Consider the following 15,799-nt stretch of genomic DNA (forward strand, 5'->3'; position numbering starts at 1 on the left):
AGACTATTTAGGTTTACAGAAGAGCTGTGAAGATGGTACAAGAACTATTCCCATATAGCCACACCCCCCACACCCAATTTCCCCTATTGTTAACATCTTTCATTAGTGAGGCACATTTTTGCAGTTAATGAACTAATAGTAATGCATTGTTAACTAAGGTCCATACTTTATTCTGATTTTCTTAGATCTTACCTAACATCCTCGTTCTCTTCCAGAATACCATATTGCATTGAATTGTCATACCTCCCTAGACTCCTCTTGGCTATGACTATTTTCCAGACTTACTTTGTTTTGATGATCTTGACAGCTTTGAGGAGTACTGATACGGTATTTTGTAGAATGTCCCTCAGTGGAGATCTGTTGACATTGTTCTCGTGGTTAGACTGGCTTAATGGGTTTTGGGAAGCCCACAGAACTAAAGTCACATTTTCATCATAACAAATCAAAGGTATATACCATAATCATGATTTATGGCTATTGATGCTGAGGTAGTATTTGTTGATTTTCTTCAGTGGAAAGTCACTCTTTTTCCTCTCTTTCCATACTGTTCTCTTTGGATAAAAGTCACCCAACTCAGTCTTCACTTAAGGAGTGGGGAGTCATGCTCTATTTCCCTGACGTGAAGTACTTTCCTAAATTATTTACACTTATGCTGCACAGAATTGCCTATTCTCCCCAATTTATTTCTTCAGTATTTTTATCAATATGGGACCATTGGCATATTCATTTTATACTTTGGATTATAATCCAATATGACTTCATTCATTTTATTACTTGAATTGTTCTGGATTTGGCCATTGGGAGCTCTTTTAGTTGGCCCCTATGTTCCTTCAACATACCTCATCACTGAGTGTGTGTGTGTTTGTGTGTGTTTTATCTCTTCCTTTCTTTTTGGGACTACATGACACCCCAGGCCCATCTTGCATATTTCCTGTCCCGATCCTATAATCAGCTGTTTCTCTGGTTCTCTGTTTTCTCTTTCTTTTTTTTTTTTTTTTTTTGGTAATCAAAGAGATTTTTGAAATAGATATAGTGATAATGATAGTATTTATATGTGCACTTTAACTTCTTAAAGCACTATTGCATTGTCTCTATTTTACTCTCAGAACCATCCCCTGAGGTAGGATAAATATTATTTACCTTCATTTTGCTAATAAATAAATTGAGGGATAGAATGTAGTGGCTAGCTCAAGGTCAAAATTTTGGTAGTGAAAGTAAAATTAAAAGTTGGTTTTCTTTACTGTCAAGCTTTTATTCTTCCTACTGCCTATTCTAGGATTTCTCAAGCTGGGTACTAATAGCATTTTGGGCCAGATCCTTCTTTATTGTGGGAGCTGTCCTGTAGCTGTCTTGTATGTTGTAAGATGTTTAGCCACATCCTTTGGCCTCTACCCACCCGATGTCAGCAGCACAGTTCCTTCCCCCAGATTGTGACAAGGTTTCTAATTACTGCTAAATGTCCCTGGGGAACAAAATTGAGCCCTGTTAGAGAACTACTGGACTTAGTCCATAATCTGCTTTCCAGCAATGAAGGCACAGATACTGACCTCCTGCAATTCCGGCAATTAAGATATCAAATGTCTTAAAATTTAAAATCCACATTCTATTGCAATGTCTGAGAAATAAGTTCTGGCTGATTGCATCATTTAATAAATTTCAGGATTTATTTGTTTAAGATATAGTACATTATTTGTAATATCAATTTAATATAGAAATCACAAAAGTTGTAATCTGAGGATTATAAATTTAAGATAGGATAAGGTTGGAGCAGATTAGAGCACATAGATAGTAAGATTTTGGTGAAGATCAAACCCATTGAGTAAGGAATCATTGTTCTCCATGGCTCTTTTAACTATAATTTTGAATCCATTATATAAACAATGGTGTGAGAGTACTTGTTAAACATTTGCTAAAGGTAACAAAATGAATAAAATGTATTTTTAATTACTACAAATTTGTACATTCTAGATTTCACTTTTCCATGTTCTCTTTTAATTTTATGCATTTACATATATGATTTTTACATCACATAATTATAGGGTATAATTTGCCTCTTTTAAAATTAAAATTATATCATAAACATTTTTCCCATTGCTACATAATGTGCATAATTATCATTTTAATTACTATATAATATTCTATATAGTTGGTAAGCCATAAACCATTTAACCATTTCCCTATTACTGCATATTCGTGTTGTTTTTGATATCACAAATAAAACTGCAATAATCATCTTTTGTGATTATTAAATTATATTACTTTTGGAGACAGATTCATAGGAATGAAATTACTGAGTCAGGGTTATGAGCATTTTAGTGGATCATGAAATGTATTGCCAAATTGCTTTCCAAAGGGATTTATACTGCCAGCAGAAATATATGCCTGTCTCAGTTACATTACATCCTTGCCAGAACTGGGCATTTTAATCCTTTTACTGTGTTTTATAATTTAATAGTCACAAAATTCACTTTGAGTCTTCTGTGGTTGATGCCAATGATGTAGGGTGTTGAGGGAGAGGAAAATAAAAACATTTCTTGGGTGCCTACACTCACTATGGACCATGCTAGGGAATTTGTACTCATTGCTAAAATATCTACCTTTTTTTTGGAGGGGAGGGTGGTGGGGGGTTGGGAGAGCCTGTGGTGGGTATTAAGGAAGGCATGGAGCACTGAGTGTGGTGCATAAACAATGAATCTTGGAACACTGGAAAAATAAAATTTAAAAAATATATCTACCTTAGCTTCCCACTCCAGTGTCTCTCAGGAACCTTGACCGGTTTCACTTTTCTTCATAACACTTAGAAGTATCTGAAATTGTATTACACACTTACATTCTTCTTTATTTTCACTATAAACTCCTCCAGGAAAAAGGAAAACTTGTTGAGGGTGGGGATTTTGTCTTATGCTCTCTGGGATAGTAGCTAACACACAGTAGGCCTGGATAAATATTGTTGAATGAAAATATGAAGGATTTAACTAGTTAACCTCAATTTATGAGCATATCAATGCTGACCGATGGCCATTGGACTATTTACAGATTTTTGACGCTGTTTCTCCTTTCTAAGTACTTCTGCACTCTCTTGCATTCAAGCAATGGTCGATTTGCTTTGGTCAATGAAAAGTGAGTGGAAGTGATGTGCATCTTTTTGGGGGTAGACTATTTAAAAGCCAGGCACACTTACTATTGGTCTCTTTCCCCTCTGCCACAGTTAATGCCTATGTTCCAAATAGCATCTCCTCTACCAGCCTGGGTCTCATTTTAGGGTGTTATTAAATAGATCAGAGCCTCCAAGTGACCCATCATGGGCATGCATGAAGCAGAAGGAAACAATAATTACTTTGGGATGCGATTTGGGAGTTGACTGTTTCTGTAGTAAAATAGAGTGTAACCTGACGATATAGAGATTAGTATGTTTAAATAACATGGTCTAAATTACAGAACTGGCAATGGAAAACCAAAAATTCAAGCCTTTCTTTCTTTGTCTAGCCCACTATTGCAGAGGACCCTGAGCAGTTAATAGTTACATGAGCTTATTAGGGCTGTGTGCTACAAACTGGGTGGTATAATTCTGAGAGATTTATTATCTCACAATTCCAGCAGCTAGAAATCTGAATCTGTCAACAGACTTGGTTCTTTCTAAAAGCGGTGAGGGAGAGCCTGTTTCGTGCCTCCTGGCCAGCCTCTGCCAGTTTGGTGGCAACTTTGGAGTTCCCTGACATGGAGCAGCATCACCCAGTTTCTGTCTTCATCTTCACATGGTATTCTCCTTGTGTGCCTTTGTGTCCAAATTTCCCCTTTCTCACAGGACACCCATCATGTCGGATTAGAGGCGCATTCTACGCCAGGATGACCTTGTCTTCATTATTTGTATCTGCAACTACTCTATTTCCAAATAAGGATACCTTCTGAGATACTTGGGGTTAGGACTTCAGCATAATAAGTTTAGACGGATACAATTCAATCAATAACAGTAGGGATAGAGGTGTTTGCTTGGTCTATTACCCAAAATGAAATTATAAATAAATATATATCTATGTAATATTTTTATGTATTTACATGTAAACATTAGTATTTATAAATACATTAGTATTTATAAATATTATTGATGCTTTATATATTTATATAATTTATTTATGTATAATATACTTATATGATTTATAGAATTTATATAATTATATATAATTATATATTTATGTGATATAGATGTATAATATTTAATATTATTAAACTTAATATTTTATGTATGCCTATAACATATGCATATAAACTATATGTAATATAATATATATAATATATAATATGTGTCATATAAATACACCATGAGTTTATTTATTTATTTTTTTAAGAATGCCTACATTTTATTATTTTTTATCTTTCTCCAAATTTTTATTTAAATTCCCGTTAGTTCACATACAGTGTAATATTAGTTTCAGGTGTAGAATTTAGCGACTCATCACTTACATGCAACACCCAGCGCTCATCACAAGTGTCCTCCTTAATACCCATCACCCATTTATGTATCAGGGTATAAACAGTGTATAACATTTCTGTAACTACATCTAGATTAACCTGGATAGAAGAGAATTTAGTTCACTATTGCTTCTGCTATCCTTAAAGTGTTCCTGGAAATCTGTTGAATTAGAAAGAAGCAGCAATAATGGAGAGGAATATGGAGTTGAAAAATAGCAATGCTATCTTTTAAAAATATATATTGTTAAAGTGAACAATGTTAGAGTCTCAATTGATGGTGGCCCAGCTGGTATGTCCATATGTCTTTAGGATTTTGAGATTAAGACCAAGTATTCAGAGTAAATATAAAAGCATCTAAAATGGTATGGATATGATCCCAGATGCTGTCACCGTATGTCTTATGAATTTCTCACTTCAAAAATACCAGGTCTATATTATTTGGCTTATCTAGTCTAATACACAAGTTTATCTTCCTTAACGCAAAGCACCAAATCACAATGAAAACAATATAGCTAAAAGAGCTGAAATTTTCATACTACTGAAGTTTTACATTCAATCATTGCAATTTAGGACCTCGAAAGTTTAAACTTCATTTATAATAAAACTGTATTAATATTGCACCATAGGCTAAAAGCATTTTCTAAGAGAGCAAACACAATTATTTGACATCTATTTGAGTTTTTGCAGATCATGCCTCAAGATAACACCTGGAAATCTCATGTTACACTTTCTTATTTTCAGTAGCCGGAAAGAAATACCCCACCTTGGCTGTATTTACCCACAACAAAGATAACCATGGCCCCACCTTCGAGGATCAGATGGCTGTAATTTGAACTCTGAAATCAGTAGCACAGAGAATAGGTCAGTGTAGAGGCAGTGAAAACATCTATCACAAAGCCCATCCATTTTATTTCATGAGAGAGCCCCCCTTATCCTAAGTGACTGAGTTTTACATATAGTAACACCCTTGTTTCCTGTGTTCCCCTGGAGTCCTTCAGTTGCTTGGCAGGACATTGCCACTACAGAAGATGACATTTTAAGGCAATGAGTACGTAGCTGTTTTGGACTGAGTTGCATCCCCCTCCAGATTCATATGTTGAAGCCTTGACCCTCTGTGTGACTGTATTTTGTGACAGAACCTTTTGGGAGGTAACCAAGGTTCAGTAAGGTCATTAGAGGGGGCCCTATTCTGAGAGAACTGGTGTCTTTGTGACAAGAGGAACCTGCAGGAACACAAAGGAAAGGCCATGTGAGGACACAGAGAGAAGGCAGTTGTCTCCAACCCCAGGAGAGAATCTCATCAAACGCCCCCTTGATACTGGGCTTTCAGGCCTCAGAACTGTGGGAAAATAAATGTGGTTGAAGCCACCCAGCCTGTGGCACTGTGCTGTGGCAGTCTGGGCTGACTAATACAGTAACATACTGGAAGCAGGTCATAAGGTTGCTAAGAGAGATTTCAAGGCAAGAAATAATGAGAATTAACAGCAGAGGGCAGAGAAAGCTCTAAGAAGGTAAACAGGAAAAAAAAAAAAAATCAAATAAATAACCCTTAGATCAAGGAAACAAACCCCCTATATAACTTCACAACTCATTAAAACTTCCAAGAGCATTCATTTATTAGAGCACCAAAAAATGATTCAAGGTCAAAAGGTGGAATGGGTTAAATTATGCATATTTATGTACTAAGGCAGAATATGTGCAAGATAATTTGGAAAGATCACCTACAGTATTAAGCTTGTGTTATTTGGAAAAAAAAATTGCTTTTCCTGATGTCCCTTCTACTCCTTCTAATGAATAGTTTGCATAGCTGAGATGGCACTCTAATACAAAGACATTTCTATCCATTTACAAGACCAATATTTCTTAATTTGGCCATAGAAAATATGTGACCAAATAATTGCAATAAAAAGAGATCTATATAATAATGAACAAATAGGAGACTATAATTATGTTGTGCATTAATATAAAATATGGAAGATTTCCTCTAAAAAGAAAGCTTTTGGGGCACCTGGGTGGCTCAGTGGGTTAGAGCCTCTGCCTTCGGCTTGGGTGGTGGTCTCGGGGTCCTGGGATCGAGCCCCATGTCGGGCTCTCCGCTAAGTGGGGAGCCTGCTTCACCCTCTCTCTCTGCCTGCCTCTCTGCCTGCTTGTGGTCTCTGTCAGATAGATATATAAAATCTTTTTAAAAAAAAAGAAAGCTTTTATATATTATATATATTAGGGATTTTATATATATATACAAAGTATATATAAAAGACCCTATAAAGGTCTTTAAATGTTTCTATATATAATACACAGTATATATACATATATGTACACACACACACACACACACACACACGTATACGTATACATGCAGACAAGCAGTCTTACTTTGTATGGTAGTGTGGAATCGTACACACTAACCATGCAACCTGGGGTGCCTGGGTGGCTCAGCTGTTAAGTGTCTGCCTTCGGCTCAGATCATGATCCCAGGGTCCTAGGATCCAGGCCTTCATTGGGCTCCCTGCTCAGCAAGAAGTCTGCTTCTCCCTCTCCCACTCCCCCTGCTTGTGTTCACTCTCTTCCTGTGTCTCTCTCCATCAAATAAATAAATAAAATCTTTTTTAAAAAAGTAAAAAAAAAAATAACCATGCAAACTGAATCTGCATAAAGATATCACAATAAGCAATGGAAAGTTACAATTTATCTTTTTCTAATTATTATTAATTTTTATTATGTTATGTCCTTTAATTTTTTTTCAAAACATTCAAAACTTCCTTACTGCCAATTTTAAATGTCTAAGAAATATAAAAATGGCAAAACTAATATTGGTTAATACACTGTAATTTAAAACATTAGAAACCTTGAAAATAAATGCTTTATTTCTTTATAAAAAAATGTATTCAGAGCAGTTTGAACAGTGCTTGCCTTCTTCCTATCCTGGTTAATTGTCATATTCCTTTCTTTGTTTGGATCAGCTACCAATAGTTTATCCTTTGTGCCTTTCAATGTTGTGAAATATCTCTAAGAGCACCTTTAGTGTGCTGTTGGGTTTTTTGTTCACATCATTTTTATTGAGACATCTTCATCATTTTCATCACAAATTATTCTCATTTGCATTAATAAACCCACTTCCCCTCAACTTTTCTAGCTGTTCAAGTGAGCAGTGTTCGGTCTCAGTTGATGGTTGCCGGGCTGGTATGTCTGGGTGTCTTTAGCATTTTGAGATCGAAACCAAGTATTCAGATTAAATTTCAAGGCTTCTGAAATGGTATGACATGGTCTCTGCTGATGGTGGAGGTGTCAGCGTTCTCACAATCAGCTAAGTCTTCTACAACCACATGTATGTTTGATTGGAATTTCATTTTCAGCATGATCACCTTTTCTTTTTTGCTGTACTTCCATTTTCATTGGCTAATTCTCTCTTTTCATTATGTGTTTAAAAAAATGTCACTTGGTTGGGGCGCTGGGTGGCTCAGTGGGTTAAGCCGCTGCCTTCGGCTCAGGTCATGATCTCAGAGTCCTGGGATCGAGCCCCGCGTCGGGCTCTCTGCTCAGCAGGGAGCCTGCTTCCTCCTCTCTCTGCCTGCCTCTCTGCCTGCTTGTGATCTCTGTCAAATAAATAAATAAAATCTTAAAAAAAAAAAATGTCACTTGGAATTATCACAGGGAGACACGGAGTTAACACAATTGCATGCTTTGCTGTGTGCGCATGAACTGAATAACAAATGTGGTGTCCACTGACATAGGTCACTGACCATAACCCGTGTTATTTACGTAGTGACTTGAGAACAGATGAACTAGTGGCAATGTTTGTACTTAATGCGATAACTCGAATGTGAACCCTGTTGCTGGGGGAGCAGTGTTATTTAACTAAACCATGTCTTAGTCGGTTTGAGCTGCTGTAACAGAAGACCATAGACTGGGTGGCCTAAACAACAATGATTTATTGTTCTAGAAGCTGTGAAGGCCAAGATCAAGGTGCTGGAGTTCTGGTGCTTGAGGAAAGCCATCTTTCTGGTGTTCAGGCAGCTGTCTTCTCATATATCACATGGCAAAGAGCAGAGAGAGAGGAAGACAGTCTTCCTACGTCTTTTATTATAAGGGCACAGATATCAAGAGGACCCACCCTCATGACCTATAACTCCATGATCCAAACTCCCCCATCTCAAAATACCATCACATTGGGGATTAAGCTTCAACATATGAATTTTGGAGGACACAGATATTCATTCCCTAGCACCATGGCACTGAAATTTGTGAAAATAAAAAGTTCGCAAAGTAGACACATACACAACACACATAAACACAATCAATGCATCACAACCTGGTTTTCTATTTCAGTTATTCTTTTTCCTTCTTCTGGTTTTATTCTTTTGCTTCAAATTTCATCCTATTCTTTCTGCTTAGATGCTTTTCTCATTCTCTGTCATTTTCATTAACATTGAAGAAAATTCTTCATTTTCTTATAGAATTATGGTGACTTCCTTTATTACTATAGAAGAAGACCTAGGAAGGCTTTCTGGGAAAACCTAGGAAAGCTTCCGCGAGCTCCGCACTGCTTTCAGTTAAGAGCTGGATGGGCAATTCTCTAGCCAGTTATCACAAAGACATTTTTGGGGGGGTGCCTGGGTGGCTCAGTGGGTTAAAGCCTCTGTCTTCGGCTCGGGTCGTGGTCCCAGGGTCCTGGGATCGAGTCCCACATCGGGCTCTCTGCTCAGCAGGGAGTCTGCTTCTTCCTTTCTCTCTCCCTGCCTCTCTGCCTACTTGTGATCTCTGTGATCTCAAATAAATAAATAAATAAATAGACATTTTAGGGTGTGGCTGATGATTGGTGGGGTGGCCATTTTTGTAGGCACAATAAGCTGGTTTTTTGTTGTTATCTGTGGGTATCTTGTGTTGATCAGAAAAAATCTGTACTCAATAAGTTGAGGAAAATGTCTTTAAGGTTTAGGTGCACTAAAAGTTTATGATACACTGAATGCAAAATGGCCCTTATTATTCACCCATCTCTGTGTCCACATCTTTGCCATGCAAATTTCCAGCTGCTCCTACAATCCTTGTATCTGGGCTGGCCTTGAGCCTTGGCCTTTGCCAATTAAATAAGATGGAAGTGATAACGTGCCAGTGCCTGGCTGCTTCTGCTCTGTCTTGGGCCCCCATAGGAAGGATCTTGGCTAGCAGAGGGAGGTTGAGAGACCATATAAATTTCAGTTGTCCCAAGTGAAGCCACCTTCGATCAGCCTACACCCAGATGACCCCCATATATGTGAGAACATCTAACCAAGGTCAGCAGAGCTACCAGCCTGATTACAAGTGCATGAAAGAGCCCAGCTGAGACTAGGAAAAGGGCTCCACTGAACCACAGGTTGGTGAGGATTATTATAGCACTTTGGGGCTTTTTAAATTCAGCAATAGCCAAATTATACTATGTTGTTTACGGAGGCAATGTTTTTTGTTCACCTTAACTGTTGCTGTAATCTATGTGTGCTTTGCTTAGTCTGAAGAGTAGGTAGCTGGCTAACCCCAAGCCAAGTCTCCCACCCTAACTTTAAACAGAACTCTTGGGGTACCATCAGTGTTGGGGCTGCTGAGCTGTCCAATCTGAAAGGGCAGAGACTGTGTCTGTCTTTCTAGGCACTGTTAAGTTGGCACATTGTGAAGTATCTGGTATGCAGAACCAGTCAGTAAATATTTGCTGAAAAAAAGAAGGCTGAAGGGTTTTCTTGAGGAAGAACAATACCTCCAGAGAAGACTGATTAATACTCAGTATATCTCACAAATTTGGAAAGATTTTTCTTTCTTTTTCTAATATTGATTTAAAAATATACCTTTTCCCCCCCGGAAAGAAAAAAAAAATTTCCTGTTTTGTACCAGTGATAGTGTTTCCGTGCAAAGTGAAAAATGGACCCACATTTATAAATGCAATAATATGAAGATAAACAAGGACCCAGGACGGTGTTTGTTAGGATCACCCTTGTTAAGGATGCCATCTTTGAGACGTGAACTTCGAGTTTTTGGCTGAATGCTAAAGGAGGCTCTATTTCCACTCCTGTGTGTTTTCTTATCTGAAGGTCCTTGTGAGCAAGGTCACAGATTTGAAAATATCAGTCTGAGTTTAGAATTTAGATCCTGTAGCATATCCATGGCTCACAAACTTGGTGGGGGGAGGGGGTGACATATTTTTCTCATTAAACCTAGACCATGTCCCAAGGTTTACCAGCCTAAGAACCAGCTATAATCTAAAGTAAAGGGGATAGTGAAGCAGAATATAAATACTCTTATTTTTTTTCTTTGTATAAGGAATTCACTCACTTAACAATCTGGAAGAAATGCCTTTAATTGAAATTTTAAAAAGAATCCAAAGTCGCAAACTTTATTTCAAAGCCCATGTCTGGCAAACAGTAAAAAGATTCGTGTTTCTAAGGCGTAAAGAGAACCATTTGGTATATGTCCAGGGAAACTTTTTTAAAACATGCAATCGGGGTGCATGGGTGGCTTAAGTGTCTGCCTTTGGCTCAGGTCCTGGGGTCCTGGGATCGAGCCCCGCACCAGGCTCCCTGTTCCACGGGAAGCCTGCTTCTCCCATTCCCTTTCCCCCTGCTTGTGTTCCATTTCTCGCTGGGTCTCTGTCAAGTAAATAAAATCTTTATAAAACTAAATAAACATGCAATCAAAATTTAATAAATGGTGCCCTAGTGGCAAGAACGAGATCATTTACATCCATTCTTTAGCACCTTGCTGGTCCAGAGGAGGCAGATCATGTAGTAGATCATACACCTGCTTGGTGTCCCAGATAGTTTCAGAGGCTTCTGATTTGCAAATAAGGAGGTTGCTAAGATCCCAGGCCGGCCTGTGGGATATAGCTGCCCAGAGAACTGGTCTAATGTCAACCACTGTGATCCTTCTGCAAACATTCTCCAGTCATTCTGACAATCTGACTTGCATCACACAAGTGTTCTTTGTCTACCCCAAGAAAGGATTTACAAAAAAAAAAAAAAAAAAAAATCAAAAAATCAAACTTAATTTTTTACATTTTTAAAATTTTATTTGAAAAATACAATACACAGCAGAGAATTATGTCCTCCCCTACTGCTCTTTCACAAAGGAAACTGTATGGTAAATGTAACTGTGATATTTGGCTAGGATAGATCCTGAGAAAAGAGAGGCCCAGTTAGAAGTGGAAAAGAACAAGTCTGTCAAAGAAGGTTCACCTCTCTTTTAACATAAAAGAGCCTTTTAAATAATCTTAGGAGTCAGATAAAACATGTGCAGAATTTCTGCCATGCAAACAGAGACAACTAAAATTTTCAGGCTGACCAATTTATACTGACCTGGGCCCCAAGGAAGTAGAATAAAAAGATGTCTTTATCAGAAAAGTAGGTGTTTGCCTGCTTTTACTAGACCTATATATGTACATATTTACAGGTTCATATTTTCTTAAATGTGTTTTTCATTATTTGCATTTATAGCATCACGGTTCAGGGCTCTTTGCTGGCTTTTTGCCTTATGCATGTGTATCTTTTTGTTTTTTCTGAATTTCTGTCATGGCAGGATCATTTAGTGCACAATCTTGGGCCCATAACATTTCACGTTAGAGATGACCGGATGCAGATCCTAGATAAAATCTGGGTTTCTGAGGAATGTCTGTAACTCCTGCATTTGAACCTGGTTTAACAAGGTGCAAAGACACAACATTTACACATGAATGTATAGCTAAGGCGTCCAACAAGAAAAACATTCCAAATTGGCTCCTTGGAAAACTGATTCTAGAACCTATAAAAGTGATTTAACTCCAGAAGTCTTACTGGTAATCCTGCGTCTGAAGACATTATAATCATCCTTTTCACTTCCATTTCTATTACTGTTATTGCCTAAAAAGGTCATTAAAGAGGATCAAGGCATTCGAAGCTCTTTTGTGTTTTAAATTTCCAACAATGTTGAATTGCTGTAGAAGTCTGAATTTGGTAGAAATTTGGATTTTCTGCTTTTGGCCCTACAAAAAGTGTTTTAACTCCCATAGTGATGGAAAAGAGCAAGTAATATCTATTTGGGGAATACTGGACAAGTCTTTGGTTGTATTTATTTGCAGATTTCTGTTGAAATTATAGAGAAAATTTGAAGTTTATTTTTTATTACTGTCAAGGTGGAGAAGATTCATTTCTGTCAACTAACTACTGCTCATATTAGACAAAGCTACTCAGGGTGTCTTTAAAAATTGTGGAGTTACGGTAGAAGAGTACATTTAATGGTGTAATCACAGCCAGGTCCATCTTCCTTATATTGACATGGTTTCATCCTTAATTTCACATGCTCAGTGTGAGGTACGTCCTTTGGGGCCTCTCCTGAGGGCTGGGGTTTAGAGCACTGGGGTGAGGAGTGCAGGAGAGATACCTGATTTAGTTTTCAACTTTACAAAAGACCTCACATCTAGACTCTTGACATTATTTTTAAAGAAAATTAAAAATAGGTTACCATATAGTTGCATATTTGAGAAGTGTTCATTCTTAAACCACAAATATTTCAAATACAACATAGCTCTTATAACTCTATTTTGGTATTTCTTCATTTTTTTAACATCATAGGTAGTTGTCCAGGACTCTACTGACCTCTGGAAGATTTCAATGTGTCCAAAATGATACAATAGCTGTGGTGTATTAGAAAATAACTAGTTCAGAAATTTAAATTCAGAAAACCTGAATTTAAATTTTAACTGCCTCCTACTAGTTAGTTGTATGACATTGGGCACATTATTTACCTTGCCTTGGCTTTATTTTTCTCATTTAGAAACAAAAGCCATTTTCAATGATTACACGAGGTTACTATAAGGAGTAAGTAAAATTATAAATGAAAATGTGCCTTATAAGCTATAAAGTACTATACAAATGCAACGTAAAATGCATTAACCGCATTTCTGGCATTTATAGATTTTAACTTATGTGTCAGAGTGTGGTTCTTTCCTGTTTAAATTATGAGGAATCTTGAGTAGTAAAAAGCCCAAGAATGGAGCCTTTCCCTCCTCCAGAGACACTTTTATCAGTGGAAAATTGCTCAATACATAGGGACCACTGCTAGATTTTGTCACTTAAAATACCCTAAGCACTGCCTGCATTCAAATCCGCAAGTCAACAATTAAACCACAATTGTCAGGAACAAAAGTCCAAATAAATAATTTTTAATTATGATACATTACTTATTACAGTAAAAATTGGCATTTTCCCCTTCAAAAGCAGAAGCACCAGTCTTAGAATGTATAGTATGAATGGTAATTTAAGTGAAATATAGCATAATATTATGTGCAAACATTATTTTAGTATAGAACATACCTTCTAAAAGTAAAGTAATTTCACACACTGAAATCTGTTAGAATGGAAATAATGTCATGCTGAATAATAACGTAAAACCCCCATGACTTTCAAAGTCCACTTCAAATGAAATGTGGTATACTGCTGAATAGATCTACGAACAACTAAAAAACTTAACTAGCCCCAAATGGAGGGATTTCTTATACAAGATGACTTGTGTAAGTTTCTTTTCACATAGTATCGGTGATTCTGCGAGAGACTAATATGAGTGTTTTATTTAAGAATTAATCTTTTCATTGGGTCGTCACATTTTACTTAACACCTACTTTGTGCGAGGCTTTGTTGTAGGTGCTGGGGATACAGAGAAGAAAGACACAGTCCTGCCCTTGAGGAGCTCACAGTCTAGTGGGGGAAAAAGATGAGTTGACACTGATTTTAAAATTATAAAAATTATTAGACAACTTTATAAACTTCTGTTGTAATCAAACAAACTTTGGGTGTTATGAGTGGACGGTGAACAGGGACGATGTCCAATGCAGTGACAAACCTTCTGCTTCACTATCATGTGACTTCTGCAAAGGCGGTGATATGGTTCTGAAAAAGAGAACGAATTACAACATCAGAGTCCTGGGGAAATTGGCTTTGGAAGGTATTTAGTGCTTTTATAAAGGATCGTTAGCTTAGGAGAAACTGTAGCCCATCATGTTTAAGCTGCCGAAACATGCATTTAAGTTCTATGTATTATATACACTGAACGGCTAATTATATACTTTATTCAATATTTTTAATTCACCGAGTAGATTAAGATGTAATAGTCACAATTAACACTGAAATTTGGAGAGATGAAAATGGCAATCCCATACATGTTAATATTCTGCTGTTAATGGAATTTTAATGTTGCCTGTTGAAGGTTCAGATTAATTGCTCCCTGTGAGACAGATGGCATACAACCAGTTGGTGTAATGCTCAGACTGAAAGTCATTTGCTGGTTAACAAAGATCTCCTTAAACACTTCATTTGTTTCCAGCTTTATTAAGAAATAACAGACATACATCACTGTATAAGTTTAAGGCTTACAACGTGATGGTTTGATTTACATGTTGTGAGATGATGACCATAATAGGTTTAGTTGACATCTATCTGCTTGTGGAGATACAACTAAAAGAAAGAGAAAATGGGAAAAAAAAATTCCCTTGTGCTAAGAACTCTTTGGGTTTACTGTCTCAAGAACTTTCCTGTATGTCATACAACAGTGTTAGCTATTGTCATCATGATGTCCATTACAGTCCAGGTACTTAGTTACTTTACAGTGGAAATCTGAATCTCTTTACCACCTTCCTCCAATCCCCGCTCCCCACACTCTTCACCTGGGACAATCCAAGTCTGAGCTTTTTTTTTTTTTTTTTTCTGTCTGTGAGTTTAGGGTTTTTAATTATTTTTTTAGAATCTACATGTAAGTGAGATCTGAAATCTGAATTATTTGACACAATGACTTCAAGGTCTATCCATGTTGTCACAAATGGTAGAATTTCTTCATTTTTATGGCTGAATAATATTCCATTATATATATATATATATATACACACACACACACATACACACCATAGCTTCTTTATACATCCATCCATCCATCAATGGACACTTAGGTTGTTTCCATGTTTTGCCTATTGTAAATAATGCTGCTATCAACAGGAGGTACAGATAACTTTTTGAGTTAGTATTTTTGTTTCCTTTGGATATATTCTCAAAAGTGAATTGGTGGATCATGTGATAGTTCTATTTTTAATTTTTTGAGGATTCTCCATACTGTTTTCCATAAAGGCTGCAACAATTTACAATCCTACCAATGGTGTGCAAGAGGTCTCTCTTCTCCACATGCATGCCAGCATCTGTTATGTCTTGTCTTTTTGATGATGGCCGTTCCAAAAGGCACGAGGTGCTATCTCATTGTTGTTCTGATTTGCATTTCCCTAATGACTAGTGAGGTTGAGCATCTTTTCATATACCTGTTGGCCTTCTGTATATCTTTTTTGGAGAAGTGT

The 15,799-nt window shown here is 37.0% G+C and overlaps 1 protein-coding gene across 1 annotated transcript in view; it reads right to left on the reverse strand.

The window, feature by feature from the left end:
- Positions 1-12,046: 12,046 nt before the first annotated feature.
- LOC111142933 (phospholipid phosphatase related 5) overlaps positions 12,047-15,799 on the reverse strand; it is a 131,193-nt gene continuing 127,440 nt past the window's right edge. The window contains exons 7-8 of the mRNA XM_022496296.1: positions 12,261-12,326; positions 12,047-12,120 (exon numbers count right to left, since the gene is read on the reverse strand). Of these exons, the coding sequence (XP_022352004.1) occupies positions 12,047-12,120; positions 12,261-12,326 (140 nt within the window). The remainder of the gene's footprint in view (positions 12,121-12,260; positions 12,327-15,799) is intronic.

The sequence above is a fragment of the Enhydra lutris genome, unplaced genomic scaffold (genome assembly GCF_002288905.1).
Source record: "Enhydra lutris kenyoni isolate GAN:26980312 unplaced genomic scaffold, ASM228890v2 scaffoldscaffold9, whole genome shotgun sequence".
Lineage (NCBI taxonomy): Eukaryota > Metazoa > Chordata > Mammalia > Carnivora > Mustelidae > Enhydra > Enhydra lutris.